The sequence below is a fragment of the Metopolophium dirhodum genome, chromosome 3 (assembly GCF_019925205.1).
Source record: "Metopolophium dirhodum isolate CAU chromosome 3, ASM1992520v1, whole genome shotgun sequence".
Lineage (NCBI taxonomy): Eukaryota > Metazoa > Arthropoda > Insecta > Hemiptera > Aphididae > Metopolophium > Metopolophium dirhodum.
The window spans coordinates 18,449,192-18,463,166 of NC_083562.1; the positions used below are offsets into that span (position 1 = coordinate 18,449,192).

Below are 13,975 nucleotides of genomic sequence, written 5' to 3' on the forward strand. Positions count from 1 at the left end.
GTCACTTTATAACTCAGTTTGTTTTTGCTAGTTTACATCTACCATGATATAAGATGATTAATTAATGTCCCTATAAAGGCTTAAGAGTATTCTCTAAGTTTTATAACTCAATTTTAATAACCTTTTAAGATTAAATTTGTATTTATTGATTTATTCGTTAAGTAGATAACATTTTTTTTTTTTGCAAAGGTAATAATAAAGCAACAGCAATAAAATAAAATATTCAATTCATATATTGATTCAAACTGTTCAAAGATATCCAATTAAAGCAATAAAAAATAGTCAAAGTTATATTAAATGTACATTTTAAGTATACATTTTGTTTTATTTTTAGTTTAAAAACTATTGCATTAGCTATTATTTGGAAATAGAAGAAAATATACAAGAAGAAAAAAATTCATAGAATTATAATAATAGAAGCGCACACATAACGTGGAAAGGTCATACAGTTACATTTTTAAACCATTCTGAAGAATAAAAATGTATGTTATTATTATAATATAATCTATAATGTATGCATTATATTATAATATTATGCAGCTCATTTGATTTGATTTTAATCACTGTGAATAGTATTTTTTTTATATCAAAATATATATTTTCATGCCTAAAACTGTTTTAGAGCATTAACATAATTGTTGGTTATTGTAAATAATAATTTATAGCTCATAATGATACTGGCATGCAAGATCAACAGAAATTTTTATATTTTTATATTTTATGCAATTTCCAATTCATAACAATCCGTAACAACTTACATTTTAGGCTACAAACCAATATTTTTGGAAAATTAACTAAATTATTTCAATAATGAATTTTTACGAGTACCTACGTGCACATACTAATAACAATATAAACATTTTTTGATTGTTTATGAGTTTATGATAAGGGTAGAATCATGCTATACTAGGGTAGAATCATTCTATATTGCTGCGTATATTTTATAAAAATTTTATTTTGGGAGTTTTGATCTATATACTTTTCACGAAAACGTGCTTGTAGCCCTTAGTCGTTAACCAAGGTGGACGTTTGACTGTTTGAGAGATGATGCTATAGTCCCTTTTTATTTCAGTCCAAAGATCGATATATTTAATATACATTTTGTCTGATGAAAAACGTCAAGAAATCAATTGCTAAGGTACTTCTTAAAAAAATAAAGTTATAAGATATAATAATACCTATACTATCTACTTATAATATTAGCATTCTGACGTAAGCACGTAGAAATAATCCCATACGTAGGTACACGAATTCATTCAGCTTGATTTTTTTTTACATATCAAGTCTTCCGACGATTTATGCATTTCGTATTCGGATCATACCCGACATAGCATCCTCACACTAAATCCGCGAGCGTCTATTAAATTTGTTTACTTATTCTCATATAGAAACGACGCACCTAAACGCATACAGTCAATCGTTTAGCGATCCCTTAAAATATGTACCTCATTGAAATAATAATAATAATAATATGTTATTGTAAAAAAAAAAAAAACTGGAAAGGAAAAAAATGGAAATAAACGTAAATCGAAGAGGGTAAATCTGCCGTCACGCGCAGACGGACCTGAGAACGTGCTCGCGCGTGTGTGTATGATTACGAAGTGCAGAGGAAAGTCTGAACATCGCGCCTGCCACACACCCTCGTGGTTCCGCCAAAGAAAATATGTCTCAAGCGTGCGGACAGGATTGCCGCCGGCAAGGGAGAGAAGGGTGTGGATCCCGAAAAGAAGAACCTACAGCCTCAACCGCCGCCGTCGTCCAAAAGTCACGTGCACCACTGCAACGTGATGGAGATATACAATGGTTTTTCAGCGCGAAAGCGTTCCGACCCGGAATGATATATATATATAAAAATTATATTATATTAGACTCGCGGCCGTGTAATATATACATATACAACGCCATAACGGCATATTGTGCGACATAAAGCGTGGAAATCGATTCGTTTTTATTTTTTTCTATTTCTTCGTTTTCCTGGAGGAATACAACCTGCGGCGGCGGCGGCGGTCATATTACTGGCGCACGTGAGAAATTCGAGTCGCGATTTGTATGCAGCACAAACGGCCGCAGAATCATACGTTTATAATATATATATATAGACGACGCTCGGTTCGGTTTCAGTACGGTCTTGGCTTGTCTGGCCAAGATGACCGCAGGCCGCAGCTAAGGTAACTTTGATGTTTGCCGTTTGGACCGTGTACGGTTACATTTTGTGAGCCCGTTGACATATTATATATACAGACGGTTTGTATTGCAGTGTGATAGACACCCAATCGACGCCCAAACGATATTGTTAAGCGCTGACCACCACTGTTATTCGTGGACACGCAGTGCTTATAAACGATTACATAATATTTTAATAAGACGTTAAGACCTGTGTTATCTTACCAATTGGCAAAGGACCTATACGTATTTTTTTATATTATTGTGGTTATACTGTTTATTACATAAAATGCGTTTTTAATTTTTTTTTTATCGAATAAACTTGTGGATAAAACACTTGAAATACGTTATTTATGATAAACACTTGTTGATCAGGGGAAAAATACTCGAGATTTTTCATGGAGCAAGTCCCTCTATAGAATTTTAAATTTCAAATACATTATCACGTATATATTACCTTAACCTATATACCTACTATTATATGGTATTATTTTTATCACAACTTTTAACAGTATAAGTACGTAATATATTCGTTTATAATATTATATAATATTCATAATAATAATCGATTATGTATAAGTCTTACTCGTTCAATAAGAAATAATATTTAAGCCCGTTAAATTTGAACCCAAGATATGATGCGATAAAATATTTAAGCCCGTGTACCTACTAACGAGAGTTTAAAAGTAACTTATTTTTATTTTATAATATTAAATTACGAAAAACAAAAGTCATCGTGAGCAACTTTTTACTCGGATACCTAATACTGATTAAGTTCATAATTTTGCGTTTGTGCGTTTCCCCGCTTATGGACGACTCCCAACTTTTTTAATACCCAGAGTTTTTGGGTGTAAAAAATACTGAATAAACAATATCAACATTTTCCGAATTGATTTATTTTATTGTGTTATACCTTGACTCGGGACGTACTTCAACAAATAATATGCCACTGCTGCAGGTATGCGTAACTACATTGAAAATCTTACCAAACACGCAGAACCACCTAATTATTGCTATTTGCATGATTATCAAAATATATTATCGATGAAGATCGATGATTCAATTACTATAATATAATAATTGTTTACAATCGATAAAATATTTTTCGGTACGTCCTTTAGTACACATGTATATAGTATGCATATTTATAACAGGGGTAAATTTTCAAGGTTTATAAAATTTTGTAGTTCGAGAATATTACGAGAAAAAAAATCACTGAAAAATTCCGGAAATAAACAATTGTTTTAATCAAAATATTTTGGGTACCTACCTATACCGAGCAGAATAATTGTTTTTCAAATACGATAATTTTGTTGACTTTGACGTAATCAGTGTACGCGAAAAAAAATATAATAAGTAGGCATAATAAGGTACCTATACAATAATCCCTGGCAAGCGAATCGATCGAATAATAAGTACAGCACAGTTATACTTTATAAGCTAAATAATATTTCATATTAGATTATAGTTGGTATACCTATTACCTGGGTACTAATATAGCAGGTAATATGTTATTTTGTATGACTGATTGTTTTTCCAATTCTAGCCATGGATATTGGATAGCGATTAATATTAAATTATTATTCACGGGTAACATAATCTAATCTAACCTAACCGTATGAGATGTACGTTGATAGACATTTCGGTTGTTTACACAAACTGTTTGTGATGGTGTGGAATTATCGAAGGAGATTGTAGCTTCCTGTTTACTTCGTTAAACACGGAAAATAGCATGTCATATATACAAGTTGGTATATAATGGTTGCGTGTTGCGTTCAGAGACGACGCAATGCGATGGATTGTATGCACGTACGTAGGTAGGTACTCTAGATTCCTGTAGAGGGTAGAGATAAATATATTTATAAGACCGTGTGGAGTCATATTCATTTCCATATTAATATAATGTATGTATGTGTGTGTGTGTGTAGTGTACTAATCTAACCTAATGTTGAACAAAATCTACATGATAGCAGAAAAGCAATTTCAATTTCAAGAACAGATTATTGGTAGTATTATTTTTACTTTTGTAATATAAACAAAATAATACAAACTTTTATTTAAAGGAGTTAACTGAACTTTTTTACATTTCACTCATACAGCGTCACCGAATCTATCAACTGTTTTACAAAAACAAAATGAGGATTTTTAGTTTTTGAATAGAGCAAAAAATATGTATCAGTCTTGAAATTTTGTTTTTATTTTTATTTTATAGATATTTCTATAAGGAGGAGTGTTTCAAAAATTACATGCATGCAAATATACCTATAGGTAATACGCACTTCCTTACATTATATCGGAGATTGCTATTAAAAGATAAGATAAAGGAAAACATTTAAATCTTCTCTATAATAGTGTATAGAAACATTATTGAACAATATTGATGGCATTTAACTATCTTATACATTTTTGATGTAATCAACTTTCAAATATCAAAAAACTGAAAACTAGAGACTAAATAAATATTCACTTAAAATTATAATTAATTCACGTTTAGGTGTGAAATAATTAGCAAAAATATTGAAAATCTATATTATTTATTATCATATTCAAAAATATAGATCTTAAAAATAATATTGTCGTAAGATGAATGCATTATCCTAAAGTACCTGTAGGCTGTAAAAAGTTTTGTGCCCCTATATACTAGCCCTTTGTAAAGATATTTTGTTGATATTTAAAAACATGTTGTATAGGTGTTTTTATTTTTTAATTAGTAACCCATCATTACTCAACTTATATAAATAATAAAATAATATTTTGGATTTATCGACCTTATGAAAACTTTGAATACTTATAGCTGAGTATAACTATAACTCATAAACTACTCGTCCAAAATTTGATTTTTACACATCAAAAACCTTCGAATAATATTCTTCTTTGGAACATGAAATTTAATATGTATATTATCGTACAATGAATAAATATAATTTAAAAAGTATAAAGATAAAAAAAAAATTGTTTTTATTACTAATAATTATTTACTAAACATTTTCAAAAACATTAATATTTTTTTAAATAATGAGTGGTTAATGATAAAAATAAATCACCTTGCATACAAGGTAAGCTCAATTTGCTCGTAGCCTTAAATCCACAATACGTGTACACATAGCTATTCCGGCTACAATAATAAAATATTTCTGGATCCAAAGAGTAGGATTGATGATTTATGTTATTGGACTCTGTATACGGAATAGTCCACACGGACCTCTCGGCCACCGTTTACTGAAGATGATGGTCGAATGAAGAAAAACTACATACAAAAGTGCATATTTGGTATTTACAATATAAAGTGAACGGGATCAATGCGAGAGACCTACCCGTAGCGAAACAAACAATAAGTTATTTGCGAGTGGTAGTGACCTAGCCTTGAAAACGACGACGATTTTCTGAGCTAGACGTGAACCAAAATCTCACGTCTTATCCCACATCTTCGTTCTTTTTCATTCTAAATATGACAGTATTTTTGTAGAAAAAATGCTCCAATCATCCACTTCAATGCAGGTTTCTGGTAGAAAATTAGATCAAGTTTGTATTTTAGAAGGTCAAAAGTAGAAATTCTTCGGTACTTTTTAATATAGCCTGTAAGGGAAGAAAAGGATATCAAAAAAAAAAATCGTGCCTATGTATCTTTAATATTTTTAAACTACATTTATAACAACTTATAAGGAACCTTATATTGAATTTTCACACTTTTAGGCCCTACAAAAAATTATTATACTACATTTATAGAAGAAAAAAAACTAAATTAAATCAAAAATTTTCTCATGACTATAAATGGCTCAAAAAGAATAAAGAATATGGTAATGTAAATGGTTATTCGTTTTTGAATTACAACTTAATACCAAAAATCGATTGATGAGAAATCGTTAATTTATGGGTGAATATCTAATGTCATACAAATTTGAACTTCTAACGTTGATTAAAAATGTATGCGACAATCCGGTAAACTTTTTTTGTCAAAAGAAGTAAAAAATATGAGGAATTTTTCATTAAGTTTTAGAATTTTGGATAAAAAAAGAAAATTTTTTATGAATTTTTAACTCAAAATATTCATGATTTTAACGAATTTTATTAAAATTATAATTTCAAACTCATACAAAAAAATTGTGACTGTATTTTCGATATTTTTCAATTGGTTATGAAAAAGTCATGAAGAATCTTGTAATAGATTTTTTCAAACCTATTGACCGAGTGAAAAACTTTTATCAACAATAGAAAAAAAACTTTAAAATTGCAAGTGTCTATAAATAGCTCACAAATATTTTGAAAATATTATGTCGTTCGGAAAATGGTGACATATAAATATTTTGTAAAAAATTAAAGTATCATCTACGTTTATTTGTTTTTGAGTAACTACAAAAGAATAAAATCGATTTTGTCAAAAACTAGTTAGGTTGGCCGAACCAAAAAGTAAAACCGTCTCCGCTCAGAAACGTTTTCGTATACGATGATAGGTATATCGTTGTATTCAAATTTAACACAATCATTGCTGTAGTGACCGAAGAAATTTAAACGCTTATAGAAAAAAAGTATGCTAAATTATCAATTTTTATCATAGTAATAATTACTGTAGATAAACAGTATACTAATAATAAACATATTGCTTGTGAATTTTGATAAAGTTGGACCTATTATATAGGTACCTGCAGCTTACTTATTTTTGTTTTTTTTTTTTTTTTTTAATTATTTCATACAGTTCACGTGGAATTTCTAGTGGATGAGATTTAATTGTAGTTACGCAGAATGAATATTGTGATCATAATAGCGATAAATAATATAACATTCATTGATAATACTAGTATTTGACTGATAAATCTGGTATGCTTTAGTTTTGAATCGCACGAGATACGCAATAATATAATTTGTATTATTATGTTATTTAACAACTCGTCGTTCAATCGGGCTCGTAGACGTCATTTCCATTTCCCAATGTCAATGTTTTCACCGAACGTGCCAAAACAGTCGAACAGATTTAGTCAAATTAAATGCGGATGGGTGTGTTTCAGAGACAGTGGATGGGGACGATAGGATCGTAGGAGAACATGGTAAAGAATTCCATTAGAGTACGGGTGAGCGGGTAAAATAAATGGCACCGGCTGTTAATTGAATTACGTTTGCGGAAATTGTGTCACCGGTAATGATATATATATATATATATGTATATTTTATACATAAACATAATAGGTGTGTGTGTGTGCGTGTGTGTGTCAGAAGTTCATAAACAAGCGGATATTTTACTCTCATGTCCCACGATGACGATTCTCGGCCACTTTACTTAACTTTACTTCTCCCAGTCAACGGCCATGTAAAACCTCTAAAGGACGAATGAAGGATATGGTGTACTGTGTACATAATATTACAATATGATATACTTGTTCAGTAGTGCGATACTACGATCGGTTGAACAATAAATCAAACCCCGAGGTATCGTGAAAACTGAAGGATTACAATAATTATGAGATAGCTCTCCGCCGCGCCAATCAGCTGATAATTAAACGATTATTTAAATAAAAGTTTGTATAGTTTCCCAAAGATGTCTCAAGTATGAAGTAGATAAATCAAAACGATTAAAACGATTAAATATGTTTTTAGTTGCACAACTATAACGCATCACACAAATAACAATTAACGAAAATTAAATCAATTACTATGTACATATTTTATTTGTTTTATTACGAAACTACCGCAGCATATTATCTGCAATTTCCTATTCCATCTGCCTAGCAGTAACACAATTACCTATTTTTAATAGTTATAAACATTGATTGACTATTAATAAATGGCATACTAACGGTTCGTTAAGAATGTAGGTTGAAATTTAAAATATGTATTTAAATTTTGGAATAGATACGTACCTCATTTGAATATTTTTTCGGAAATTAATTTAAAGACAAATACAAATATTTCCCTCTGTCTGATTGTAAAACTAGTCACTACCACTATAGCACTAGAAAATTATTGTAACGATAATTATTATGCTATTATTTAATAGCATAATAATTGCTATTGGAATGTAGGAATAAATAACAATTGTCATGTTGTAATCAATATTTAATTTTCACTTTTAAGTTTTAACTTGAATATTTAAAACATGATTATTTGCTTGAACTTTTCAAACAGTTTGATATGTCCAATTATGACCTTATTTCGGATTTTAAACATTTTGAACTTCTTAATATTCAAGAGGTTTGAGGGTTTGAAGAGTTCAAGAATCATTACATCCCTTTTGAAAGGGATATGAAGATAGTAAAAGTAGTGATACCTAGTGATTACTTCCGAATATTTATTAATAGATTATTGGATGTTTCTATAGTAAACAAGTAATAATTTAATTCTTGATAAGACGTGACGCTTAAATAGAAATACATCATGTAAACGAGTGTAAATATTTATGCTGATACGTAAAAATGATGTACACCGTATTATTGAAATCAAATAGAATCTATATGAAAAAACAACACAAATATAATACCGAATTTTGTGCTGAAGATTGCAATTTATTATATTAGTGTAGGTACTCATTTGTCAAACATTTTTTCCTTTTTTCATTACTTTTAAATCAGCAAAACTACGAAATAATAAATCATTTAAAATGTGCTATCTAAATGACAGTTATCGCTTTGTCTGTGGTTCATGCCTGGTGTAGTTGAAAGACATAACTAAGTAATGTTGTCGTGAAAAATAAATTTAGAGGAGACCCTCTCCGGATGAGAAAATCCGGTAAATTACAATTTCCTCAATCAAAGTAACGTCCAACAATGGGTTGAATTGGGGAGGACGTAATGGATCTCAGTCTCGCCCTGCCTCTATCTGCTCTTAGAATACTTACATTTTAACTTATTCTTCAAAAGGACAGGTATTCAGAGCCAATGAGGCTATGAAACGTAATCAATATTTTCTTTCCCATTCAAAATAGGTAAATAGGTAATTATTTGTTTTCAACATTTTATCATTTTGGATTTATCAGTATTTATAAGTAGATATAGGTACCTATATTTTTCTAGTTTGATAAAAAAAAATATTAACCAGTGAGCATTGCTATCCACGCAAAACACCACGTAAAATAATATTTCATGTTTTGGTTTTAATAAAACTATTATGTTTAATGAAGTCCTAAGAAAAATATTATAAATGTTGCTATTATATTATTATTGTTGATATTATAGAAAGCAATTCAATTTTCGAACGAAGTGAAAAAATATTTTTTGTTTGGCAAATTAATAAATAACCTATTCTTTAGGTAGGTACCTAATAATTTTGTTGTACATGACAACACTGTATGGAATGCACAAAATAAAATAGGAATCACAGTTCCTTTTACCATTTTGTGCCATTTGATGCCACTGTAAGTCCTGCATCCAACTCACTCAATTGTCGTAATCTTCATGAACTTAATTTTTATCGTCTAAACACTGTAAATATTGTGTGGAAATTTAATAATTTTGTTTAAAAGATTATACATAATTAATTATAAGTACCTACCAATAACTTAAAATTACAATCACATTCAAATTTTAAACTAAAAAGATTTATTTACAAATTAGATTTATAGTAATCTAATTGTATTTTAAAAAATTGATATTTAAGTGTGGTTAATAAAAATTCTAAATTTTAGAATTTAAATAACTGCATTATTAAAGTATAAAAGAGGGTGAGCATATTTGGTGTACACATGTAGAGTATCGTCATCCGTAAATTTTGCTCCTCGACATACCAAATATAATATTATAATAACGGAAATATTGTCTGGCTATTTCATTATGATGGCATCCACAGTATTGTTACTGGTGTTTTTACTAAACCAATAGCTTCTGAGACTCTTGAGACACATTTTTATTATAATTAAACGGCACTAATAAATTGTTCATCCTACACCTTATTCTGAGTATATAATATACCCTGCTGACAGGTCATAAAAATAGTTTCAATAAAAACATTTTTCAGCACTACTTAAATGAGTTCGGAATACTACAATTTATTAGTTCTATTTTATGGCTATGCCCTGCATTTATTGAAACGAGGCTCAACATTTTATCTATTATTCATCCAATAAAACATAATCTGATGGTTCAGTATTGTTTATTACTAACGTTGGGAAGCATATTTTTGTGCTCTAGTCGTGTAAGAATTGAATGATCGATTTTTCACATTCTTCGCCAATATAAAATTTTTTTATGATTATATATCAATTAAATGTGCTATAATGCTATATTATGGTAATAAAAACCCAATAACGGAATACTCATATAAATAAATAAATAAATAAAAGTATAACTATATTATTGTAGTGGGTGATACCTTTTGTATACAGTTGAATTTTCAAATGGAAATATATTTCTATGATGATGTATAAATTATAATATATATAAAGAATATGAAATATTATAACAAAAACTTAATACAGCTGGTTAGAAGACGTTAAAGTAAAATTATAAATTGTTTAAGTTTTTTTAGTTTACCCTTTAATTATTTTTTTTACGGTAGGTATTCATAAATCATATAAATATATAATAATATTATCATACTAATTTAAATAATGAAAACTCTTTTTTGGTTAGTTAAATACTATACGTGATACGAACCTGCACTCCACAGTTATTGAAAATAAACCTACTTACTATTTATACATTTAATATTCATAACTTGTTGAATAATAGTAGAATAAACTTAAGTCCATACGCTGTAATTTATTCTTATATAAAAAGCGCCAACTGTTAACATGATTCACAATTATTAAAATATATTATGTTAAAAATATACAATTGTATAAGCATAGGTATAGTAAACGTTTTCTTTTCAAATTCATTATAAATTTTTTTTTAAATACTCATCTGCGAATAAGTAAGGACAGTATTATAAAGTGCGTATTATATATTATACAGAGTAGGTACTAGGTAAATCGTACATAACAAATATTTGACGATTTCACATCAAAATTACATTTAAATAAGTCAAAAATAAATAATAGTTAATATTTTTTCATTTTTTTTACAATATTATTATTGTTGTAAAATTATCCTAACTTGTAATTGTAATCTAAATATAATTTCTTCCGTGGCTAGAATTAAATACCTATGAATCCAACAATATAATAAGTAAAATATCGCATTTTTACGTATGCGAATAACGAATATATATTATAACTGTATGGTACCTACCTATAACATATGGATTTTTGATGTATTCAACATTTTGCAACAGCGTTATTTCCTAATTAGTGGTTACTATCAATATCGATCAATATTGATAATTATCTATTCACTATAGAATTATTTAAAGCATCATTCATCGTATTATATTCATGTTATTTACATTGAATATTATAGTGAATAGAATAACTATTTATGAAATTAATGAGTTTAAGTGAAAAAAAATTATAGTATAATAGTATCTAGGTACCTATAATCTTATATCATTATTTCTTTTCAAAAGTCCCTGATCCGTGATATCCTGAATTCCTTTGTCAATAGTCAGGTATAGCTGCTTTTTGAAGTATTAACAGTAGTTTTAGAACATTCAAGTACACTTTGCAGATCAAACAAACGTTATTTTCTATGCACAAACTAAGATCTCTCAAAATGTTTTAAGATACATAATAATATTCAATATATAGGTATATTAACGTCTCACGTCTGTTTGTTTAGATTTTTCAGAACCTAACATACAAATAACATAATAATAATGATTGGTGACAGTCAAAGATAATAAAATATAACAACTATTAGTGAAAAACCAGAATATAATAGTAAATTATAAACATATAAAAACATAATATGTAAATGTAAATAAGATCACAAATCAAAATATGTATAATGTATATACTTATTATGTACTAATTATGAAGTCAGTAAATTCCTCACACTACATACAATTGCAGTAAAATAAACTTTACTTATATTGAGTTTTACATTATCTCAGTGTCTGCTATATCAATTCTATCTATACAGATAATAATATACTAATTGCCAATTGAAATAAATTAAAAACAAAATTAGGTACCACTTTAATGTGAAAGTTACCCCCCCCCCCCCCCCCCAACAAATAATGTCGATGTTAACATGAGATTAATTTTCTCCCCCTTTTACATTTTTTTACAATACCATGTATTATTTTTAAATTTAATTATAATTAAATTGTAATTTACGATTTCTCATCAAAATAACTAATCCGTTGCCACAATGTAATTTACAAAAAATGTACCTATATAATCTATATTTATAATATTTACTAATTCTCATTAAATAAATATGTTTGTGGACAACTATAAAATAAAAATACATACTCGTATAAGTTTTAACTAGTATGGCATTGATAAATTCAGAATAAATTTAAATATTTTTAATTATTATCTTCGAAACAATACGTCACACATTTTGCCTATTCGAACACCGTGATTTAAGTTTATGAAAAGTATTACCTACGCATACAGTTTATAATATTATAAAGCAGGGTGGTAAAACGGGTAGTAGGAGACGAGGGGGATATACCCCCTATAGGTACATTTTTTCCCAAAATATTCTATGATTTATACTTATTACCTATTGGCTACTTAGGTACCTACCTATTTAGATATGTATAAAAAAATAATTCAAATAAATGTCTGACCCCCCCCCCCTCACACTCATGAGAAAATCATTTGACTAATTATATCAGACCACTGTTATAAATGTCATATAATTTTAAAAGCAAAGAATTTAATTGCAACACAATAAACCTTAAATTATATGTCTTTAAAATGAGGAATATAATACAGAATAATATGTATAATGTATTTTTAACTAGCATTACTTTCTATAAAACTTTAATTAATATTTTTGAAATAAACTAAATACATTTTAAATGTTCTTTGATTAAATATCGATATATTATCCATGGGTAATTGAAATACTCCTTAGTACCTATACCTACCACATTTTAAATATATTGCGTATATTTGCCATCTATTGATCTGTAGTAGAGTAATGTAAGGTTAATAGTAAGTTTTAACTTCACTTGAATTAATAATTTAATATTATTAATGCATTTGACTCATAATAGATATGCATATAATTAAATATAAGTTAATAAAACATATTGTATTATGAAGGTACACATTTTGAATAGGGCAAACTTTAAGTTTTAATTATTAGTAGGTACCTACTTGATTTAGTATATGACCATTATTGGACATTATCATCTAAGTGTTAAGTGTTTATGTTCTTGTAAACGAAATATATACCTAATGAAAGTATAATTTTATATAATACACTAAAGCGATGATGCTTCATAATATAAAATGTTCCTACACATTTTACGTATTTAATGTGATGACTAAACATATCTTACACTATTCAAATTAAATCGTAAAAAATCCAGCAAATAACGTATCACTCGTATTGAAAACATAACTCCGTAAGTAATATTTGAATGCATCAGACGTCAGAATCAAAAAAGAAGTTGAAAAAAAAAATTGTTCTTGATATTTTCGATATTGTCGAATCTAAATATTTCATCACCCACGTTCTATAACTTACTGAAAGTTATAAACCAGTATAATATACCAATAATCAAAACAAATTAAAAGAAGTTCAAACAATCGTACTTACAATAGCGATTTTTCAACTGGCCAACCGTAGCGCGAATGCCGAAAACACGTAACGGACGGACCCTAACACGCGACTGCCGGAAAATAAAACGCGGTAAAAACCGGTGACGCCGATCGCTATGTCGTGAACTTTCGGGCGTCGTCGTAATATTATTTCTATTTAGCATTTGCGTATAAATGCTATTTCGATGTCGCCTATATCAGATGCAACAAATTAACAATAATTTTTTT

General features: G+C 28.4%; 1 protein-coding gene across 4 annotated transcripts in view; it reads right to left on the minus strand.

The window, feature by feature from the left end:
* Positions 1-13,975, minus strand: part of LOC132940974 (uncharacterized) — a 137,787-nt gene extending 123,812 nt beyond the window's left edge. For 2 of the 4 annotated variants that reach the window (XM_061008807.1, XM_061008806.1), the window contains exon 1: positions 13,746-13,975. In XM_061008807.1, the coding sequence (XP_060864790.1) occupies positions 13,746-13,911 (166 nt within the window). In that variant the 5' untranslated portion in view covers positions 13,912-13,975. The remainder of the gene's footprint in view (positions 1-13,745) is intronic. The other 2 variants (XM_061008808.1, XM_061008809.1) reach the window with 2 other exon arrangements.